At 43.4% G+C, this 22,419-nt stretch overlaps 1 protein-coding gene across 4 annotated transcripts in view; it reads left to right on the top strand.

Annotated features, from left to right (window-relative positions):
• pot1 (protection of telomeres 1 homolog) overlaps positions 1-22,419 on the top strand; it is a 46,675-nt gene that overhangs the window by 1,613 nt on the left and 22,643 nt on the right. For 2 of the 4 annotated variants that reach the window (XM_055922409.1, XM_055922406.1), the window contains exons 2-7: positions 13,694-13,827; positions 14,223-14,295; positions 15,369-15,469; positions 17,113-17,220; positions 17,327-17,395; positions 17,767-17,893. In XM_055922409.1, coding sequence (XP_055778384.1) covers positions 13,708-13,827; positions 14,223-14,295; positions 15,369-15,469; positions 17,113-17,220; positions 17,327-17,395; positions 17,767-17,893 — 598 coding nt within the window. In that variant the 5' untranslated portion in view covers positions 13,694-13,707. Of the gene's footprint in view, positions 1-12,325; positions 12,522-13,693; positions 13,828-14,222; positions 14,296-15,368; positions 15,470-17,112; positions 17,221-17,326; positions 17,396-17,766; positions 17,894-22,419 lie in introns of all 4 variants that reach the window. The other 2 variants (XM_055922407.1, XM_055922408.1) reach the window with 2 other exon arrangements.

The raw sequence follows: 22,419 nt of genomic DNA, 5'->3' as shown, positions 1-22,419 counted from the left end.
ACAGGGTGTGCAGGTTTTTGTTCCTGGCCAGCACGAACACAAACTCTTAATTAATTAACACCTTGGTTAGGCTACTAGCATCAGCTGTTGTAGTGCTAGGCTGGGACGAACGCTTGCTACTAGTATCAAGGCTGGAGGGACTGTATAGGGCAAGTTTACGGCAAGAAGGTTGAATAGCTTAATGTTTGAAATTGAGCAAATGTGATTTTGAAGAAGATTTAGCCCAGAGTAGAGATGACACAGAAAGGGACAACAAATACCAAAGACCTATAGGGAGGTAACCGACGCGGCCTTTGTTTTGCCCCCTCTATTAGGGATGGGTATGGAATATGTTTTTCCAGGTGAGACTGAGTGCAACAGAAATAGAGCATGATAATGATAGAATGCATTTTGTAGGTCTTAACACGCTTTTACATTGTAATTCACTGCATCCACCATCAGAACATAGACTAACTTTTAATTCTCCTTAACCCATACACTCAAAGCTTGCTAATTTCTTGAAGTGTTTTGAAGCACAGGGTAGATGGTTGTGCTGGAAATGATTACAAATGTCCCACTTGAATGGCGCAGGTCTTGCTGACTATGTTGACATCAGCCTCCTCTGGCGTTATGGTACGTCACTGAAATCGGTGCAGCACACTGATTACGCCGATAATACTAAAAAGAAAGCCTATTTGATAGGCCTTTCTCCTAAAGGTAGGCCTACCCTACAGCAGCAGGGGTTTTCAAACCTCTCCTCGGGCTTCACCAGACATTCCATATATTTGAACTATTTTACTGCTAGTAGGGCTGTGGCGATCATTGAATTTTGGATGACGGTTATTGGTCAGCCAAATGATCTCGGTCACCGTAATAACTATTCGAATAGCACCACAAATAATAATATCTATATATTTTTTTAAGACTCACATTTTCTCCTCTCCGCTCCTGAACACATGAGCTGCTGCTGCAGGGAAGGGTGTTTTGCATAGGCAACCGAAGACTCGTTTGCTACAACATGTTGCTTGTTTCAGCAATGTGCAACAAAGTTTCTTCATGTTGTAGAGTCCATGGTACAGTAGAAACGGACTCAACCGCATTAATGCCCGGCCATCCCGTCTTCAGTCAGCTGTTCTTTCCACAGAAAAACAAAAATGAATATTTTATTTTCATGATGTCTTCATCCATAACTGTTGGTTACATGGTTATACAGTAATTCATGGATCACATTAATGTTCAGAAAACTGAATTTTCAAAACTCAGACCATAAATACATCTGTGTTTTCAAACCATTTTACCTGCTTTTCTTTTGAAAGTCGAGTCAAGTTTTCTTCACTAGTGATCAGGGGCTTGCAACTATAGTTTTCCTTCACAGAAAATACATTAGTGCAACACATTTGTCAGAAAATAGCTTTATTTTCATCATATGAGAACAGAGGTGCCACGATATTTGGCAAGTAGCCACACAAGTAATTGACAAAGGTCTTTTTTGTAAACATGATGCACGGCCATCATATTTCAAATGTTTATCATAGAAAGAATGTAGCCAGCTACGTTCCCTAATGTTTTTCTTGAAGTTAATCTTGCATTTTACCCGATAAAAGTAGGCTACACCGAGAAAAGTACCAGAGAAAAGTAGCTACACATCAGTCCGAGTGCTGTCTGCTGATGAATGCCTAGTTCGTGAATTTTCTTCCAAGTAGAGAAGTGCAACTGAAGCACAAAATTCGTCTGATGCCAAGCAGAAATTACAACAACAAGCATTTTAGGTCTGCGTTTACAAAATGCAGAAAGACATTTCTTATGCTTTTTTTTATCAGGGGACCCCTGGTAATTGTGCCAGCCCTAACTGCTAAGCAGACCTTATTTAACTTGTCAACTAATTATCAAGCTCTTCAGGTGAATCTGGTGAGCTAGTCTGGGGGTATCCAAGGAGAGGTTTGAAAACCACTTCCCTATATTACGAGGTGAAGGTGTCTGTGGGGCTTATCATGTTCATTTAGTAATAAACAGGGTTTAAATTAGGCAGAGCCAAAGTAGCCCAAGTAAATTTTTACTAAAGTGTTGCAAGGCTACATTTTAAATCATAGGCTTATTAGAACATGAATAACTTCTATCACCAAGGGCCTTTAAGATAGTGCCATATTTGTTAAAGGTAGGCCATTACATGTTTAAATTAGCTCTGTAATTTTAACTAATTTCTTTAAATCCCTGTTTACTTTAATCTGCTCTATCATTTAGGCTAATAGATTTGTTTTGCTAAATTGCCCGGTGCCATTATTTTAGGATCTCGCCTTTCGGCGGCAGCTAGAATCAAAGCATACATCTTTGAGAGTAATGGTTCAGGTACAGGATAATGTAATGAATTATCACTGTGTGAAGGGCCCCGTATGGAATTAATAATCCTCTTGTATTTTCCTGTCTCTTTCTTTGTAAAAAAACAAACATGCTTCCTTTTGTTTAAATCTCCCTGCGTCACTGGGCAATTAATTAACCACGTGAATTCTACCCTACGATGCGCACCAGAGGCAGTAATTTCATGCTGGAGTGCCCAGTGTAATAGTGTGAGAATATTTATAAGCCTCAATGCCAGTGAGGTTAGCCTGTGAAAGTTTGTCCAGTGCTCCTCCCTTTTTTAGGTAAAAACTGCATGCTATGGATCAAAAAGTGCTGTGCAAGACCCTGGTATTATCTGCCAGGGCATAGGTGTGCATTCATTCACTTGAACTCAAATAGTGAACACACGGTTTCAGGACACGGGCAGTAAGCCGTGGTTGACCCTCCCTATCCCCACAGTGATCAGCCGACCCAAACCTTACCATCATGGCTCCCAGTTCTGGTCTTTGGCCAGTATTGGGCCCAGCTGAGATACTGTATGTGGGTGAAAGCGAGGGCCCCTAACAGAGACTATGTAGGAAATATTTACTCAAGTCTAATTGGATTAATGCCAGTGACAACTATAGTTTCAGAGCCTTACCTAATAGGAAGGAACATTAACTTGTTTTCAAAGCAGAGAGGTCTTTTCTCCACTTCCTTGAAGTCTATGTAAGTCACATGAAGAAAAGTGGAAGTCCTGGCAGGTGGAATCTGCAATGAACATCGACGAGAAGTTCTGGACGGGAAGGCTGACTGATGAAGATGTTGAGTGCTTCATTGAGAGATACTACACCATTCTACAGCCAGCTTTAAAGCCTGTAGATAAGTATGGTTTCTGGTACAGAGTGAGGAACTACAGGGTGAAGTTGAAGAGGGGAAGGACAGGAGAGCTGTGGGCTCCTACAGTGGTAGGATTTTCTACCCCGGACAGGTCCTGCGCTGCTTCACCTGTGGCCGTGCTGACCATCAAGAATGCACATACATTACAGTGCTAGTGCTATGAATCCCTTGGACACAAGGCCAGAGAATGCAAGAACTCCAGCAATGCACCCTATGTGATGAAGATGGCCACTCCTCCTTCGACCAGCCAAGAGAAGACAGGCAGCTTCTAGCGAAGAGCTAGCAGAAGAGGAATGCCAGCAGCAGAAGCTTGAAGGCGAGCAACCCGAGAGGCAAACCAGTCAGTCAACAAGCAAAAAGCAGAGTGAGTGACAGCGAGGAGGAGGAGATGATTTTGAAGGTGCTTTTGATAGTGACTATACCAGCGACTCTATCCTTCCTGAGAGTGAGGTCAACATAGGTGAATGGTCCTCCAACGAGGGGACCCAGAAGGAACCGGAGACAACGAGGACAACGAGAGTTCCCCCACCCCTCCCGAGAAGACCAGAAGACTGCACAACCTGTTAAGCGATGTCACAGCTCCCCATCTACAGGCAATGCAAAAAGATGAGATGCCTAGTCCTACATAGTAAGCCATCCTAAATAAGGAGAAAATATATGGGGGAAAATGTTGATATTTTTGGGCACAAGAACTCCGCCTGGAAGATCTAATAGACGTTGACAAAAAAAAATGGTAAAAAGAAGGACCAGTCGGTGGTTTTTAATAGGTAAGATGGTGACTGGTTAAGAATGAGGAGGGGGTAAATTAAGGGATATTGTTGATATTCCTTGCAATCATTCTCATATTCTCTTTTGTATTATGGAATGTGCTGTATTTGATAATAATTTCCTCTTATACAGTGCCTTCGGAAAGTATTTAGATCCCTTGACATTTCCCACATTTTGTTATGATACAGCCTTATTCTAAAACTGATTAAAAAAAGACATCCTCAATCTACACACAATACACCATAAAGACAAAGCAAAAGCAGGTTTAAAGAAATGTTTGCTATTTTATTAAAAATAAAAACTGAAATATCACATTTACATAAGTGTTCAGACCCTTTACTTAGTACTTTATTGAAGTACCTTTGGCAGCGAATACAGCAGTGAGTCTTCTTGGGTATGCTGCTACAAGCTTGGCAATTTTGTATTTGGGGAGTTTCTCCCATTCTTCTCTGCAGATCCTTTCAAGCTCTGTCAAGATGTTCGATCGGGTTCAAGTCCGGGCTCAGCTGGGCTGCTCAAGGACATTCAGAGACTTGTCCCGAATCTTGTTTCTCATGGTCTGAGAGTCTAGGTGCCTTTTGGCAAACTCCAATCGGGCTGTCATGTGCCTTTTACTGAGGAGTGGCTTCCATCTGGCCACTCTACCATAAAGGCCTTATTGGTGGAGTGCTGCAGAGATGTTTGTCCTTCTGAAAGGTTCTCCAATCTCCACAGAGGAGCTCTGTCAGAGTGACCATCAGGTTCTTGGTCACCTCCCCGACCAAGGCCCTTCTCCCCAATTGCTCAGTTTGGCTGGGTGGCCAGCTCTATGAAGAGTCTTTGTGGTTCCAAACTTCTTCCATTTAAGAATGATGTAGGCCACTGTGTTCTTGGGGACCTTCACAATGCTGCAGAAATGTTGTGGTACCCTTCCCCAGAGCTGTGCCTCAACACAATCCTGTCTCGGAGCTCTACAGACAATTCCTTCAACCTCATGGCTTGGTTTTTGCTCTGACATGCACTGTCAACTGTGGGACCTTTTATATAGACAGGTGTGTGCTTTTCCAAATCATGTCCAATCAATTGAATTCACCACAGGTGGACTCCAATCAAGTTGTAGAAACGTCTTAAGGATGATTAATGGAAACAGAATGCACCTGAGCTCAATTTAGTCTCATTGCAAAGGGTCTGGATACTTATAGGAATAAGGTATTTCTGTTTTTTTACCTGTAATAAATGAGCAAATTTTTCTAAAAGCCTGTTTTTGCTTTATCTCTATGGGGTATTGTGTGTAGATTCCCAGGAAAAAATAAATATTGAATCAATTTTAAAATAAGGCTGGAACGTAACAAAGTGGAAAAAGTCAAGGGGTCTGAATTCTTTCTGAATGCACTGTTAAAACTAGAGAAATATATATATATATATATATATATATGAAGGAAAATACGTACTTAGACTATTAAATATGGAATAAAGATGATGATGATAATGATAATGATGATGATAATAATAATAATAACAAGAGGATGCAAAACTGCTCTCTGTAATTCATGAAAGAGAAAATAAACAGATGTTGTTTTTTAAAGATGGTCTTGTGTTTTCTGTCTGCTACCAATTCTTCCCTTGTGTCCATTGAAAGAATTGACCCAGAAGCAAATACCGGGGCCTTAACGGCAAGTGTTTGTGCTAAGATGATCGCCTAAATCACAACAGGTGCACAGAAGAGGAATAAGCTCCATTTGAAGGAAGAAGAGCAGCGATACAAATTGGAGTCTGCTTTGAAACCCCAACAGAAGACTACAGATAAGGAGAGAAAGATGGAGAAGACGACATTCTGGAAGAACCCTGTCCCATCACACTTCTTACATAAACAGCATAACAGCTGCAGCATCTCTGTCGGAGCCATAATTCCCCATGCACTGTAGAGATACAGGAACACAAAGCTTCCCTTGGCAGTGGGTATCGTTAGATTTGGACAAGCCCTTTTGAAGACCTATTTCGGTAGCCCCATTCTGTAAGCCTTTATCAAAACCAGATTATGGAAATGTGGAGCAAGCGAAGGGTCCTCCGTTCATCCGCAACAGTTTGTTTGATGCTTTGTCAGCATTGCCCTGGAGGCATCACTGAATACAGACGTCGCTCTTTGTTCAACATGTTTTTTTGTTCTCTATGCTTTTCCTCAATCCCACATTTACACTCTGCAGCAGCAAGACATTTGGTACGGCATATTATTTACATGTTCATCGTGTCGTGAATCCCTCACTGGCAAGATTTGTGGAATCAAGACGATTTGCAAAGGCCTTGGTGGATGAAAGAATTGAAACAAACTAAATCAACTGACTATTTAGCACAAATGTCGAAATATTTGGATGGTTAATTCGGTTGAATTAACAAAACTATCAGTGCTTTCATACTGATATCACATTACCAGTCACACTGAAAGGTGTGTAGCCTTGGCCTAATCCATAAAATCCCAGTTCAAAGGTGTCAGAGCGACACCTCACATCCAATCCTTAAACAAAGATGACAATTTTGTGGTTGATCTTTTTTTAGCATTTGATAAAGAAATAAGTACCTTGACCTAGATTTTTTTTAGGACATTTTAAAGTTTACACCAATTTATTGTGAAATTTGTCAAGTGTTTATTTTCTCTTTTGTTTGGCATTTCTGGGAGTTGTGCCCCTCTCAAGCACAGCCTGATGGGAGTTTCTCTGTGAGGCCTGTCACCTTCAAATGCCACACTCACCTAGCTGGGGATTTAAGTCAGGCAGCAAAGAGACTCAGCCACTTGGAATTTCAGCTCCTTCTGTGTTTACGGACCCAGTAGAATGGCACCTGTGGAGTGAAAATAGAAAGGAGAATATGGACCGTCAACACTTGTTTTCAAATTAGATCGCTGGCTAGACTAATTTACCAATCTAAAAAAAAAAGTGACTGTGACTGACATAATGAAAGAAACTGCTGATTCACAACCACATTTCAAAATTGCACCTTGTGTATTCTAACTCTGGACAGTAAGCTTTTTTGTTTGTTTTTGGAAATGTATTAGCAGGCCTACAAAGGGGGGCCCTTTGAATTAAAGCCGTGGCATCTCCTACAGTATCCTCTACTATGACACTCCCTCTACGGATGTTGACTGAGTTAGAATCCCTTCCTACGCTGTCGTGCAGAATTAGCAGTGAACGGACCGACTCATCATTGCCACCTCAGTCTGTCCCCAGCCCGATTTCCTCGAGGGCGTGAGGAGAGACAACCAAAGAACAAGGGTCTGAGGCAGTGTCTATCTGGCTGGACAGACTGCTAGCCATCCCCCTCTCCAGTCACCTGCAGAGAGTCTGACTCAGGAACAGTGACGCCGAGTTTTAAATTGGGTCTGTGAGAGAGTGGCCTTGGCTCCGCCGGCGCATAACTAGGCTCTCGCATGCACTCACACTCCCACTGGCAAACTGTTCCCCAGCTGATAAAAGAGCAATGGAAAACACCTGCTGTACCGTTTTATCTTTTATTGGGTTTTTACTCAACCAAAGGATACATTTTCATACACCTGCAAGAGCATAAAACTGAATAATCTGGCGTTTTTATATTCAGGAAATTAACCTTTTGTTACAGACTAATGTTAGTGCAATTGGGGTTTGAACAGTAAGGCTTGGAGATTGCTATGATCTATCATTAAGAGGAGACTTGAGTATCATAAAGTCAAATTATGATCATTATTGGTTAAATAAAATTGTGATTAAAAAGAATTATACCAGTTTCATTTAAGGACCAACAAATTGACAGCTGTGCCATACAGATGGCAAAATAATTGGGAAGAGATTTTCGATGTACCGATTCCATGGAACATGGTTTATGAACTGACACACCAAGCAACGCAGGATTCAAAATGTAGTGTTTTATTTATTATACTAAAAGGTAGGGGTGGTATACAGAATATAACCCTGTCCAAGCACCTATCAAGAGCTACCATAACCGCAATGAGGATACTGACTCTCATGAGGACCGCCACAGGAAAGGAAGACCCAGAGTTCATTAGAGTTACCAGCCTCAGAAAGTGCAGCCCAAATAAATGAGTTTTAAAAAAAATCTCTATTTTTTTTCACCTTTATTTAACCAAGTAGGCCAGTTGAGAACAAGTTCTCATTTACAACTATGACCTGGCCAAGATGAAGCCAAGCAGTGCGACAAAGACAACACAGAGTTACACATGGGATAAACAAACAGAGTCAATAACACAATAGAAAAATATTTATACAGTGTGTGCAAATGAAGTAAGGAGGTAAGGCAATAAATAGGCAAATAGTGGCGAAGTAATTACAATTTAGGAATTTACATTGTAGTGATAGATGTGCAAGTAAAAATACTGGTGTGCAAAGAACAGAAAAACAAATATGGGGATGAGGTAGGTAGTTGGTTGGATGGGCTATTTACAGATGGGCTGTGTACAGCTGCAGCGATCGGTAAGCTGCTCTGATAGCTGATGCTTAATGTTAGTGAGGGAGACATGAGTCTCCAGCTTCAGTGATTTTTTTTTTTTTGCAATTTGTTCCAGTTCTCTGGCAGCAGAGAACTGGACGGAAAGGCGGCCAAAGACGTGTTGGCTTTGGGGATGACCAGTGAAATATACCTGCTGGAGCGCGTGCTACGGGTGGGTGTTGCTATGGTGATCAATGAGCTACGATAAGGCAGGGCTTTACCTAGCAAAGACTTATAGATGACCTGGAGCCAGTGGGTTTGGCGACGAGTATGTAGTGAGGACCAGCCAACGAGAGCATACAGGTCGCAGTGGTGGGTTGTAAATGGGGCTTTGGTGACAAAACGGATGGCACTGTGATAGACTGCATCCAATTTGCTGAGTAGAGTGTTGGAGGCTATTTTGTAAATGACATCGCCGAAGTCAAGGATCGGTAGATAAGTCAGTTTTATGAGGATATGTTTGGCAGCATGAGTGAAGGAGGCTTTGTTGCGAAATAGGAGCCAATTCTAGATTTAACTTTCGATTGGAGATGCTTAATGTTAGTCTGGGTGGAGAGTTTACAGTCTAGCTAGACACCTAGGTATTTGTAGTTGTCCACATATTGTATGTCAGAACCGTCCAGAGTAGTGATGCTAGTCGGTCGGGTGCGGGCAGCGATCGGTTGAAGAGCATGCATTTCGTTTTACTAGCATTTAAGAGCAGTTGGAAGCCATGGAAGGAGTGTTGTATGGCATTGAAGCTCGTTTGGAGGTTTGTTAACACAGTGTCCAAAGAAGGGCAAGATGTATACAGAATGGTGTCGTCTGCTTAGAGGTTGATCAGAGAATCACCCGCAGCAAAGAGCGACATCATTGATATATGCAGAGAAAAGAGTCGGCCCTAGAATTGAACCCTGTCTGAGAAGTAGTTAGGGAACCAGGCGAGGCAGTCATTGGAGGAACCAAGGCTGTTGAGTCTGTCAATCACCTTATTCTTATAGGCATAGTCGATAGCCTTGGCCAGGTCAATGAAGACAGCTGCACAGCACTGTCTTTTATCGATGGCGGTTATGATATCGTTTAGGACCTTAAGCGTGGCTGAGGTGCACCCGTGACCAGCTCGGAAACCAGATTGCATAGCGGAGAAGGTACGGTGGGATTTGAAATGGTCAGTAACAGTTTGGGTCATGAGGGTCCTCCCGCTTTGAAGAGGGAGATGACCGTGGCCGCTTTCCAATCTTTAGGAATCTCAGACGATACGAAACAGGGTAAATAGAATAGTAATAGGGGTTGCAACAATGACGGCGGATAAGTTTAGGAAGAGAGGGTCCAGATTGTCTAGTCCAGCTGATTTGTAGAGATCCAGATTTTGCAGCTCTTTCAGAACATCAGCTGTCTGGACTTGGGTGAAGGAGATGCAGGGGGGGGCTTGGGCCAGTTGCTGCGGGGGGTGCAGAGCTGTTGGCCGGGATTGGGTTAGCCAGGTGGAAAGCATGGCCAGCCGTAGAAAAATGCTTATTGAAATGATTGTGGATTTATCAGCGGTGACAGTGTTTCCTTGTCTCAGTGCAGTGGGCAGCTGGGAGGAGGTACTCTTATTCCCCATAGACTTTACAGTGTCCCAAAACTTTTTGGAATTAGTGCTGCAGGATGCAAATTTCTGTTTGAAAAAGCTAGCCTTTGCTTGCAAAATGACAAAATGACCTCCAGCAGGCCTTCTGTTTGTGCTTCTGTCTGTTTGATTTCACAGAAGTGTGATTGACTTGGAGTTACATTGTGTTGTTTAAGTGTTCCCTTTATTTTTTTGAGCAGTGTATATATGTATACAGTGGGGAGAACAAGTATTTGATACACTGCCGATTTTTGCAGGTTTTCCTACTTACAAAGCATTTAGAGGTCTGTAATTTTCCATTGTATGATTTTTAAGTAATTCATTTGCATTTTATTGCATGACATAAGTATTTGATCACCTACCAACCAGTAAGAATTCCGGCTCTCACTGACCTCTTAGTTTTTCTTTAAGAAGCCCTCCTGTTCTCCACTCATTACCTGTATTAACGGCACCTGTTTGAACTCGTTACCTGTATAAAATACACCTGTCTACACACTCAATCAAACAGACTCCAACCTCTCCACAATGGCCAAGACCAGAGAGCTGTGTAAGGACATCAGGGATAAAATTGTAGACCTGCACAATGCTGGGATGGGCAACAGGACAATAGGCAAGCAGCTTGGTGAGAAGGCAACAACTGTTAGCGCAATTATTAGAAAATGGAAGAAGTTCAAGATGACGGTCAATCACCCTCGGTCTGGGGCTCCATGCAAGATCTCACCTCGTGGGGCATCAATGATCATGAGGAAGGTGAGGGATCAGCCCAGAACTACACGGCAGGACCTGGTCAATGACCTGAAGAGAGCTGGGACCACAGTCTCAAAGAAAACCATTAGTAACACACTACGCCGTCATGGATTAAAATCCTGCAGCGCACGCAAGGTCCCCCTGCTCAAGCCAGCGCATGTCCAGGCTCGTCTGAAGTTTGCCAATGACTATCTGGATGATCCAGAGGAGGAATGGGAGAAGGTCATGTGGTCTGATGAGACCAAAATAGAGCTTTTTGGTCTAAACTCCACTCGCTGTGTTTGGAGGAAGAAGAAGGATGAGTACAACCCCAAGAACACCATCCCAACCGTGAAGCATGGAGGTGGAAACATCCTTTTTTGGGGATGCTTTTCTGCAAAGGGGACAGGACGACTGCACCGTATTGAGGGGAGGATGGATGGGGCAATGTATCGGGAGATCTTGGCCAACAACCTCCTTCCCTATGTAAGAGCATTGAAGATGGGTCGTGGCTGGGTCTTCCAGCATGACAACGACCCGAAACACACAGCCAGGGCAAGTAAGGAGTGGCTCCATAAGAAGCATCTCAAGGTCCTGGTGTAGCCTAGCCAGTCTCCAGACCTGAACCCAATAGAAAATCTTTGGAGGGCACATTTGTGGCCTGCTGGAGGTCATTTTGCAGGGCGCTGGCAGTGCACCTCCTTGCACAAAGGCGGAGGTAGTGGTCCTGCTGCTGGGTTGTTGCCCTCCTACGGCCTCCTCCACTTCTCCTGATGTACTGGCCTGTCTCCTGGTAGCGCCTCCATGCTCTGGACACTACGCTGACAGACACAGCAAACCTTTTTGCCACAGCTCGCATTGATGTGCCATCCTGGATGAACTGCACTACCTGAGCCACTTGTGTGGGTTGTAGACTCCGTCTCATGCTACCACTAGAGTGAGAGCACCGCCAGCATTCAAAAGTGACCAAAACATCAGCCAGGAAGCATAGGAACTGAGAAGTGGTCTGTGGTCACCACCTGCAGAATCACTCCTTTTTGGGGGGTGTCTTGCTAATTGCCTGTAATTTCCACCTTTTGTCTATTCCATTTGCACAACAGCATGTGAAATTTATTGTCAATCAGTGTTGCTTCCTAAGTGGACAGTTTGATTTCACAGAAGTGTGATTGACTTGGAGTTACATTGTGTTGTTTAAGTGTTCCCTTTATTTTTTTGAGCAGTGTATATATTGAGGCCCTTGATGAATGACAGAGGCTGTTAGCATGTTTACGTGTTACTAATATAGCCTAACTATTAGCCAATGATAATTGACACCTGGGAACTTATCCACTCTCAATATTCAGGTCTTGCTTGGGAGTGTTCAGTTCAGGAGAGCATTATGTAATGTAGTGTAGTTTGTCTAATTTGGTCCTCAATATCACTGTTGGTCAACCACTACAGAACACTGGAATGTACTAACCTACAAACCCATAGTAGCCAGTATTTCTCCCTCATTCTCCAGCGTTATTCAGCCATTTAAACCTCTCCATTAATCATTTGTTTGGCTGAACTTGAATTAGCCTCTTTACTTAACGAGCGCCTTGTGGTTTGAAGGAGCCAGGCAGGGCTGGGGGTTGGCGACTGAGGAACGGGTGAGGCAGCTGTCTCTCCACCGCGGGGCCTAGGCCAGAGCGTCTGCCATCTCACTGGGTACAGGCTGGCACCAAGCTCCAGGGCTGTGGGTGGTATTTACAGCTGGTGCGCCTCTACCCCTCCTCAACCCCACTGTGTCGCTGCCACTGTTCTGAGGGTAAGATGCACACGGAGAGAGCCAGGAGCCAGACTATCCTCTTTTAGTTTTACATGGAGCTGAGAGAGAATGACAGAGACTGCTCTAGAGAGTTGCGACAGGGATTATAGATGAAATGGAGATGTTCTTGGTTAAGTCGGAACGTTTTTTCAAAAGTAAACAATTGACAGTTCTAAGTACAATGAGCCTCCCAGCGTGCTCACACGTTGTGCCTGTGGCTCCTCCCCCCTAGTCGAAATTGGAAGGAAAATCTTTCATTCTGACTGACTAAATGGTTAACTGACTGGCTGCCTCCAAGGCTGTTCTTCCTTATCTGCCATTGGTGGCCACACAATGTAGCACTGTAGGAGTCGGATGCACCAGTCAAATCCCCCCCAAAGCAAACAAGTACTCACACTGACAGGTAACAACCTAGCACCTGCTGGGAATGCATCTAAAACACCTCTCCTGTGTCCCTCGCTAAGGCTTTTGTGATATGCCAGCAGCATACCACCCTGCTTCCCACTGCTGGCTTGCCTCTGAAGCTAAGCAGGGTTTGTCCTGGTTGGTCCCTTGATGGGGGAGACCAGATGCTGCTGGAAGGGGTGTTGAGGGCCAGTAGGAGGCACTCTTTCCTCTGGTCTAAAATAAAAATATCCAAATGCCCCAGGGCAGTGATGTCCTGACTCTTTAGTCACTAAATATCCCATTGCACTTATCGTAAGAGTAGGGGTGTTAACCCCGGCGTCCTGGCTAAATTCCCAATCTGGCCCTCGCCTAATTATCCCCAGCTTCCAATTGGCTCATTTGTCTATCCTGTAACTGTTCCCCAGGTTGTTACTGTAAATGAGAATGTGTTCTCAGTCAACTGGCTGGGGAAAATAAACATACACCCTTTTGCTTGTTGATGCGTCAGTTGTATTTTGAAGTTTAGTCATTTCATTGTAGGCCTATTTCTTTGAACAGATGTCTGTTATTTCTGTGCCAGTAGGCTACATAGTGTATAGCTAGCCCAGCGGTTAAGAGTGTTGGGCCAGTAACCGAGAGGTTGTTTGTTCACCTAGTTGGCTCAGGGATTCGAAGCATCACTCTGTGCCCTTGAGCAAGGCGCTTAACCCTAATTGCTCCTGTAAGTAGCTCTGGATTAGAGCTTCTGCTAAATGACTAAAATATAAATGTATGTTTTTCATCAGGTATTCTTGAAGTAATGCCTGTCCTTGTGGTCAAGGACGGGCCCGGTCCCGGCACCCAGGTTCCCGCTCAACTCCAGAGGATCCCCATTCCACTCCTCAGCCCTACCTCAGACTGCACTGGCAAGACTGTGAAGGTGTGTCTCGGTCAGGTCAAACCCTTCTGCTACGCTTCGTTTCTTATATCTCCATAAATCCCCCTCTTCTCCCTTTCTTACATTCTCGCTCCTGTCCTCCACTGCCTGCTTTTCTTTTTCACTCTCATTCTCTGTCTATTTATCCATGTTCCTCTCTCCACAGTTTATTTTGTGTTGATGTGTTTTTTTTTACCTTATCTTTCTTTCAAGTACACTATTGGCAGATGATTGTAAAGCAGACAAAGCAATTAACAAAAAATTCACTCCCCGTCCTCCATTTTCCGTCTAAGGGAGTTATGTTTTAATTGGCTGGTGGACTTGACCGATTTGACACTCATCGATTTTTATATGTTTTACCATTCATCTAAAGTTTTGTTTTTCTGCTATTCTACCAGGGGAGAGTAGTTCACAAAGGGCCATTGGTATCCATGGGAGAAGACAACTATGTCCTGAAGACTGTGATTCAAGGTATTGTATATGAGAAAACATTTAGGCCCAGAAGGATGTAGGCCTATACAATGAAGGAGTGACTGCCCAATCATGCATTGGTGGAATTTCCTTGGAGGGCATGTAGCTGGCTGTGTTAGATCTCAGCTGGCTCGATTGTCTCACTCCCACTATAAGCCGTTCAGCTGGAATGGATCTTAATAGGATTGTCGAAAAAGGCCATTTCTTCTTTGTTGTGTCGTCCATGCTACATTTATCCCTCTGCATTATGATTAACATTCATACAGCAGCACTGCTTATTCAGAGAGAGTTATCTCGCTTGTTAATACAGTACTTCAAACCCATTTGAAATATGCCTTGTTTCCTTGTCTTGTGTAATAATTGTATTACCACAGCAATTGTCAGTCGTGACAGAATGATCAGTGCTATTTTTTTATAATGTTTTTCACTTTGTTCTTCTGCTGACATTTACACAACCCAGAGCGGTTGGAATTATAGTGAAGTTCTAATTGTCTTAGTAGTGTACAGAGCATTTCAGAGATGCTGATTGCAATGTCCTTTTAGAGCAACTTTTTCACTCAGGCCCCCCTTCCAGCACCGGGGAACATCCCTCGCATGCCACGTCTATTTCTATGGGCACAGGCACTGTTCATGACACAAACTGTTCACACCCCGCTTGTTGGTGGAGAGAATATGTTGCAGGTTTAAAGCTTATTTCCTGCAATTCTATACATTTTGCCATGTCCAATGTGTGTTCATGTGATATTTGAGTGACCCAAACATTACTACAAAATCTATGGGCTGAAAAACATTAGCTGACATGGGCTAGTTGATCTGGACATTTCTGACAAGTTATAGCTCTCTAAGATATGCAATGACTGACAGGAAAACGGATTACACTCTATCCAATTTTGAACTTGACCTTGTGCAGAGAGGAGTTGGGTGACATTTTAATTGAACTGTAGCCCTAATAAGAGAATACCCTTATAAAGCCGTACAGGCTCTGAGGTATTTTCTGTATATGTCAGGCATCTGTCAAATTTGCTGCGTGTGTACACTATCTTCTGCTTAAGAGTTGTCTCTGCCTCTGTCAGAAGAAGACTCCCAACAGAACATGTCCCCGGAACACTCATCCATCAATATCATCCTGTTTGGTGCGCTGGCGAAGGACTACTCCGAATCCGTCAGTCAAGGGGTAGGTCTCCGACCATTCCCTATAGGATCTCAAACACAGTGTAGTAATGGCTCTGATTTGTACTTACTGAGGAAGTGTGCACAAAATTCTTAATTGGAATGTAATGGACGTTAATGGTGTAGGTGGCTGTTTTATCTGACAGAATATAATGCTGCATTTTGTAATTCACTTGTAACTGCATGCATATCCTCAGTTCCATATTGTAACTGCATGCTTATCCTCAGTTCCATATTGTAGCTGCATGCTTATCCTCAGTTCCATATTGTAACTGCATGCTTATCCTCAGTTCCATATTGTAACTGCATGCATATCCTCAGTTCCATATTGTAACTGCATGCTTATCCTCAGTTCCATATTGTAGCTGCATGCTTATCCTCAGTTCCATATTGTAGCTGCATGCTTATCCTCAGTTCCATATTGTAGCTGCATGCTTATCCTCAGTTCCATATTGTAGCTGCATGCTTATCCTCAGTTCCATATTGTAGCTGCATGCTTATCCTCAGTTCCATATTGTAGCTGCATGCTTATCCTCAGTTCCATATTGTAGCTGCATGCTTATCCTCAGTTCCATATTGTAGCTGCATGCTTATCCTCAGTGCCATATTGCTTTGAGGAGTGGTATAATCTTCAAAAGAGATGATTGGAGCGTTAGCTGCTGATCAGAGCTCTAGTCATTGGGAGCAAAATTGCAACACTCCCAATGAGAGAGAGCGTCTTCCTTGTGGAGCGAGTTCTTACACAATTATCGTCTACATTGAAGTAGATTAAGTCAACAGTTTGATCTTAGGGATGCTATTCAGAGTCTGAGGATCAGACAGACTCTTGTTAAGTGCAAACACATAGGGATGTTAGTCATTTTGGTTGTTTATGTCCTCTAGTCTATAAAAGTGTTGACGTCCTACATGCTCTCTCTGTAACAGTGTTGACATGCTCTGTAACGGTGGTGACTGATCAGCAACTATTTTTATTAACCTTGATAAAATGACACTCAAACCCAATGATAGGATTCAGGCATCCATGTCATTTAAGACCAATGCACAGACAAAGTTGAATGAGCTGAGTGATGCACCAGTGTTAGACAGGCTGACCTATTGTCTCAGAACACCCCTGAGAGGAGAAGAATTATCACATTCTGAGCAGACGTAGCGGGAAAAGGGATTGGCTATCATGGCTGTAGAGTACTCTGTCAAACAATGGTTTGTTTAATCCACTGTAACATGATTACTTTGTATCTCTCCCTTCCCTTTGTCTGCTGTATGAGTTATGTCAGAGAACACTGTTAAACCATTTGGAGGACAGTCACACACTGCTCCCCAAGCAAAATACAACTGGCTTATCTCTATTTTGAGTGTAGCATATTACTCACAAGCCTGTATTTCTTACCACAACATCTGCTATATTAAACGGTCTGTGCTATACTTGGGACTTCCCTACCCCATTCAATTTTAAATGGTTGGTTAAGGTTAGGGTAAGAGTTAGGTTAGGGACATCCCAAGTATCCCAGATACCAATGACTTATACTAAACCCATTTTACATCGTTTATAATATTTTGTTTTACATTTGGGGGGGGGGGGGGAGCAGTGTTATCTCACCTCTCACCACACCACATAACTCTCTCTGTTGCATGCGTTTGTTCCCTCAGGACATGCTGCTGGTGACTGGCTTCACTGTGGGCAATTCTCCCACAGCTCAAAAAGACAAGCTCCATGCCTGTAACCTGCAGCTAGCTGGAGATGATGCCTGGATGTATGTGAGTACATATTCAGGGAAGGGTTCCTCTGTTGGTTGTTAATTAAAGGGAGGGTTTAATAAAATATGACCCTTAGTTTTATGAAATGTTTTTCTCTGTGTCCTAGGTGTGGCCATCTACTGTAAGCCCGAGAGCATCTGTACCCCGCAAAAGAACCTCTCCAGCAAGCACTGAGGTCAGTCTGTGAACTCATTAGCTCAAAGACCTTGGTTTTATGGAGGCTGTCAGATGCCGTATTGTGCCTGTCTGAAAAATCTCATGTCATCAGATGTTCATCCCAATGTGAACTTGCGTGTGTCATGTTTTGCAGGATCTTTTTGGTACTGAATACATGTAAAATAGCTGGCCTATGGCCCTTCCACTTAAATCACTCTTACTGATCCCAGAACTATTTTACTCTGTCCAATCGATTCATTTAGGGACTGACCATATCCAGTCTCTACAACTGACTGTTGTTCTCTCTGAAGTCATTTACAAATAGACATTCTCTCTTTACTTAAATTGCTGTCTGATCCTGAATGGTAATGCAGTAGTGTTTGTCTTCAGGTCACTAAGGCAGTGAAGGTGGTTAAGTACACCTACGTCCCACTGAGCGACCTGAAGCCTGGGGTAGTGGTGAATGTCTACGCTGTAGTCACCTTCTTCAAGCAGCCATTCCGGACCAAGGGGACAGGTAAGTCAACCTGCCCTGCAAATGCACTAACATGGTATAGACAAATATGCTGATATTCCACCAGGCCAATGTTGAGCTCAGTTTAAGGTGTTGGCTCTGTGCTAAGATACTCTACAGGCAGAAAAGGACACACTTCCTACTCAGCAAAGCACTTTGAAGTCCATATTCAACCAACAGGCTGGTTGCTATGACTACTGGACCCCCTGACCTGCTGCTGCGAGATAATAAGGGGTTTGTGTCTAGGTGGTGTCATCCAGGGTAGGTTGGGTGGGGGTTACTGTACTGTGATCTCATTAAACAAGCATTTGTAGAGGCGTAGGGTTTGGCGGGCAGGGGAGGTGAGGTGGAGGCTGGCAATGGGAAAAAGAGGACCTCTCTCTGCACCCTCTCACTAAGCACCCAACATCACAGGGTACATATGAGTCCTTGCGGTGTTGCTTAGCCCTTCGACTCGCGACCTTTGACTTGTAAGTGCTGCGACTGCCTTTTTAACTGGTCTGCCCTTGCCGGGAGTCAGGCAGTGTGGCGAGGTTTGTTCCCACAGAAAGAGAGTGGCAGAGTGGTGGTCCGAGGTAAGGGAACCTCGCTCTTTTGCTTTTATACGAACATACTCTGTCCTATCCTGTCCTCATTGCACCTATTCTCTGACTCCTTTCTTGTTCTCCTCCTCTCCTTCTCCTCTTTTCTTCTCCTTCTCTCCCCGTCTCATATCCATCTAATATTCTTCATCTCTAGCTTCTCCAACTCTTTTATCACCAATGGTTTTATTATGGTTGTCCAATAATCTCCAAAACAGAACAACCGGATACTCAACATTTACAGTGTCTGCTCTTTATTGCTACTATTCCAAACCAATGACTTTTTTAAATTGTACAATACAAACACATTGGAAAAATTACAAGGTAAATTACAGCACCCTGTATTAAACCACAGTCACTGAGTCCTCGTGCGGTTAATCTCTGCCTTAACACACCCTAAGCATTGATCGAGCATTAGATCTTGTCATGCAAGCTGACAAAGTGGTGAAAAATCAATCCTCATCCTACTCAACCAACCCTGTAGATATCTGACTTGATTTTGATGTACTGTACAATGTGCTGGGCCATCTCGTCCAATTGAATCAGAGGCCCAGAATGGAGAAGTTGGTTCTTTATTGTGTCTGGAGGGAAAACTCTGCATGAAAGATCCATTTTGAATGCAAGTGCCTGTGATGCAAATGACAAAAAAAGCAATTATAAACAGGGTGGTTCGAGCCCTGAATGCTGACTGGCTGACAGCCGTGGTATACAGTGGCTTGCGAAAGTATTCACCCCCCCATGGCATTTTTCCTATTTTATTCCCTTACAACCTGGAATTAAAATTGATTTTTGGGGGGTTTGTATCATTTGATTTAAACAACAGACCTACCACTTTGAAGATGTAAAATATGTTTTATTGTGAAACAAACAAGAAGATTAAAAAAACAGAACTTGAGCATGCATAACTATTCACCCCCCCCCCCCCAAAATCAATACTTTGTAGAGACACCTTTTGCAGCAATTACAGCTGCAAGTCTCTTGGGGTATGTCTCTATAAGCTTGGCACATCTAGCCACTGGGAGTTTTGCCCATTAAAGTAAAAACTGCTCCAGCTCCTTCAAGTTGGATGGGTTCCGCTGGTGTACAGCAATCTTTAAGTCATACCACAGATTCTCAATTGGATTGAGGTCTGGGCTTTGACTAGGCCATTCCAAGACATTTAAATGTTTTCCCTTAAACCACTTGAGTGTTGCTTTAGGGTGAACCTCCGTCCCAGTCTCAAATCTCTGGAAGACTGAAACAGGTTTCCCTCAAGAATTTCCTTGTATTTAGCGCCATCCATCATTCATTCAAGGCTGACCAGTTTCCCAGTCCCTGCCTATGAAAAACATCCCCACAGCATGATGCTGCCACCACCATGCTTCACTGTTCTCCAGGTGATGAGAGGTGTTGGATTTGTGCCAGACATAGCATTTTCCTTGATGGCCAAAAAGCAACATTTTAGTCTAATCTGACCCGAGTACCTTCTTCCATATGTTTGGGGAGTCTCCCACATGCCTTTTGGCAAACACGCTTTTTTTTTTCTTTAAGCAATGGCTTTTTTCTGGACACTTCCGTTAAGCCCAGCTCTGTGGAGTGTACGGCTTAAAGTGGTCCTATGGACAGATACTCCCATCTCTGCTGTGGAGCTTTTCAGCTCCTTCAGGGTTATCTTTGTTTTCTTTGTTGCCTCTCTGATTAATGCCCTTCTTGCCTGGTCTGTGAGTTTTGGTGGGCAGCCCTCTCTTGGCAGGTTTGTTGTGGTGCCATATTCATTCCATTTTTTAGTAATGGATTTAATGGTGCGCCGTGTGATGTTCAAAGTTTCTGATATTTTTTTTCGAACCCAACCCTCATCTGTACTTTTCCACAACTTTGTCCCTGACCTGTTTGGAGAGCTCATTGATCTTCATAGTGCCGATTGCTTGGTGGTGCCCCTTGCTTTGCGGTGTTGCAGTTCTCTGGGGCCTTTCAGAATAGGTGTATATATACTGAGATCATGTGACGGAACATGTGACACTTAGATTAGACACAGGTTGACTTTTTTTAAACAAATTATGTGACTTCTGCTTGCACCAGATCTTATTTGGGACTTCATAGCAAAGGGGATGAATTCATATGCATGCACCACTTTTCTGTTTATTTTTTATTTTTTGAAACAAGTAATTTTTTTCAGTTCACTTCACCAATTTGGACTATTTTGTGTATGTCCATTACATGAAATCCAAATAAAAATCTATTTAAATTACAGGTTGTAATGAAACAAAATAGGAAAAACACCAAGGGGATGAATACTTTTTCAAGGCACTGTACCACAAGTATGACACATTTCTTTTTACTGCTCTAATTACGTTGGTAACCAGTTTATAATAGCAATAAGGCACCTCTGGGGTTTGTGGTATATGGTCAATATACCATGGCTAAGGGCTCCGCGTTGCGTCGTGCATAAGAACAGCACTTACCCGTGGTATATTGGCCATATACCGCACTTCTTCGGGCCTTATAGCTTAAGTATAGTTAACTGATCTTAAGATGGTAAAAGGGGGCCTGAGCAAAGCATGTGTTAATGCTTTGCAAAGCTGTAATCTGTGTGTGATCCATCTTGTAACATTTACCATTTTAATGTGGAAGTACCTTACAAAATTATTATTCTTGTGTGGTCAGGGCTTTGCTCTGCTTATTTTCTTGAGGCGTTTACATGGCAAGCACAACAGACTTCAAATGCTTCGAGAAGCACAACGTTTACGAGCCAAGCCATTTATGCCTTGTTTTTGACCTGAGGGGACAGTCGGTTAGTAGTAATCTCTGAACCCCTCTTGTCTCGGGAAGTACCGTAATGAAAGAAAGAGCTCAGTAATATATAATACAGTAATATGTCCATGGCTTTCCAATTCACATTTTCTTGTGCGTCTCGCAGACCCTGCAAACAGTGTACCTTGGTGTCCTTTTTGTTTGTGTGAGCCTCATACAAAGAGTTCCCCCTTAAGCCAAACTGGATTGAGTAATGAATGAATAAATAAATAAAACAGCAGTGTTAGTAGTACAGCATTAACTGACCATGTATTGTCATGCTACTGAATCCTAGTGGCAGCAGAAGGGAGATATTAAGAGAATCCATCAGTTGAGACACTGGTGGGGTGGCAGATGGATGAGCCCCTTACCTAGCCTGGTTGACGCCACCCACTTGACTACACAGTGAAGAGAACACAGAGTTCGATGTTAGCCAGATGACCCTTTACCACCCCTCAGCCTAGGAATCTAATGTTATTATATACAGTTTATTAGGTACACCCATCTAGTACAGGGTTGGACCCCTCAGAACAGCCTGAATTGTTTGGGGCATGGATTCTACAAGTCGGACATGTTCCACATGGATATTGGTCCATGCTGACGCGATGGCATCACGCAGTTGCTGCAGATTGGACGGCGATGCACCACCGCCACCAGCCTGTACCGTTGACACCAGGCAGGATGGACTCATGCTGCTTACGCCAAATCCTGACTCTGCCATCAGTATGACACAAGAGGAACCGTGATTCGTCAGACCAGGTGATGTTTTTACACTCCTCAATTGTTCAGTGTTGGTGATCGGGTGCCCACTGGAGCCGCTTCTTCTTGTTTTTTGCTGATAGGATAGGAACCCTCTGTGGTCGTCTGCTGCAATAGCCCATCCATGACAAGGACTGATGAGTTGTGCGTTCTGAGATGCCGTTCTGCACCCCTCTGTTGTACTGCTGTTATTTGTCAGTTTGTGGGCCGCCTGTTAGCTTGCACGATTCTTGACATTCTCCTTCGGCCTCTCATCAACAAGCTGTTTTTGCCTACAGGACTGCCGCTGACTGGCACTAACGATCATACCACACTCAGTCGCTTAGGTCACTCGTTTTACCTATTCTAACGTTCAATCTAACAGTAACTGAATGCCTCGATGCCTGTCTGCCTGCTTTATATAGCAAGTCACGGCCACGT

Source organism: Salvelinus fontinalis, chromosome 5, assembly GCF_029448725.1.
Source record: "Salvelinus fontinalis isolate EN_2023a chromosome 5, ASM2944872v1, whole genome shotgun sequence".
NCBI classification, from domain to species: Eukaryota; Metazoa; Chordata; class Actinopteri; order Salmoniformes; family Salmonidae; genus Salvelinus; species Salvelinus fontinalis.
The sequence above is the reverse complement of the archived record's forward strand: the minus strand, read 5'-3'. Positions and strand labels throughout refer to the sequence as shown.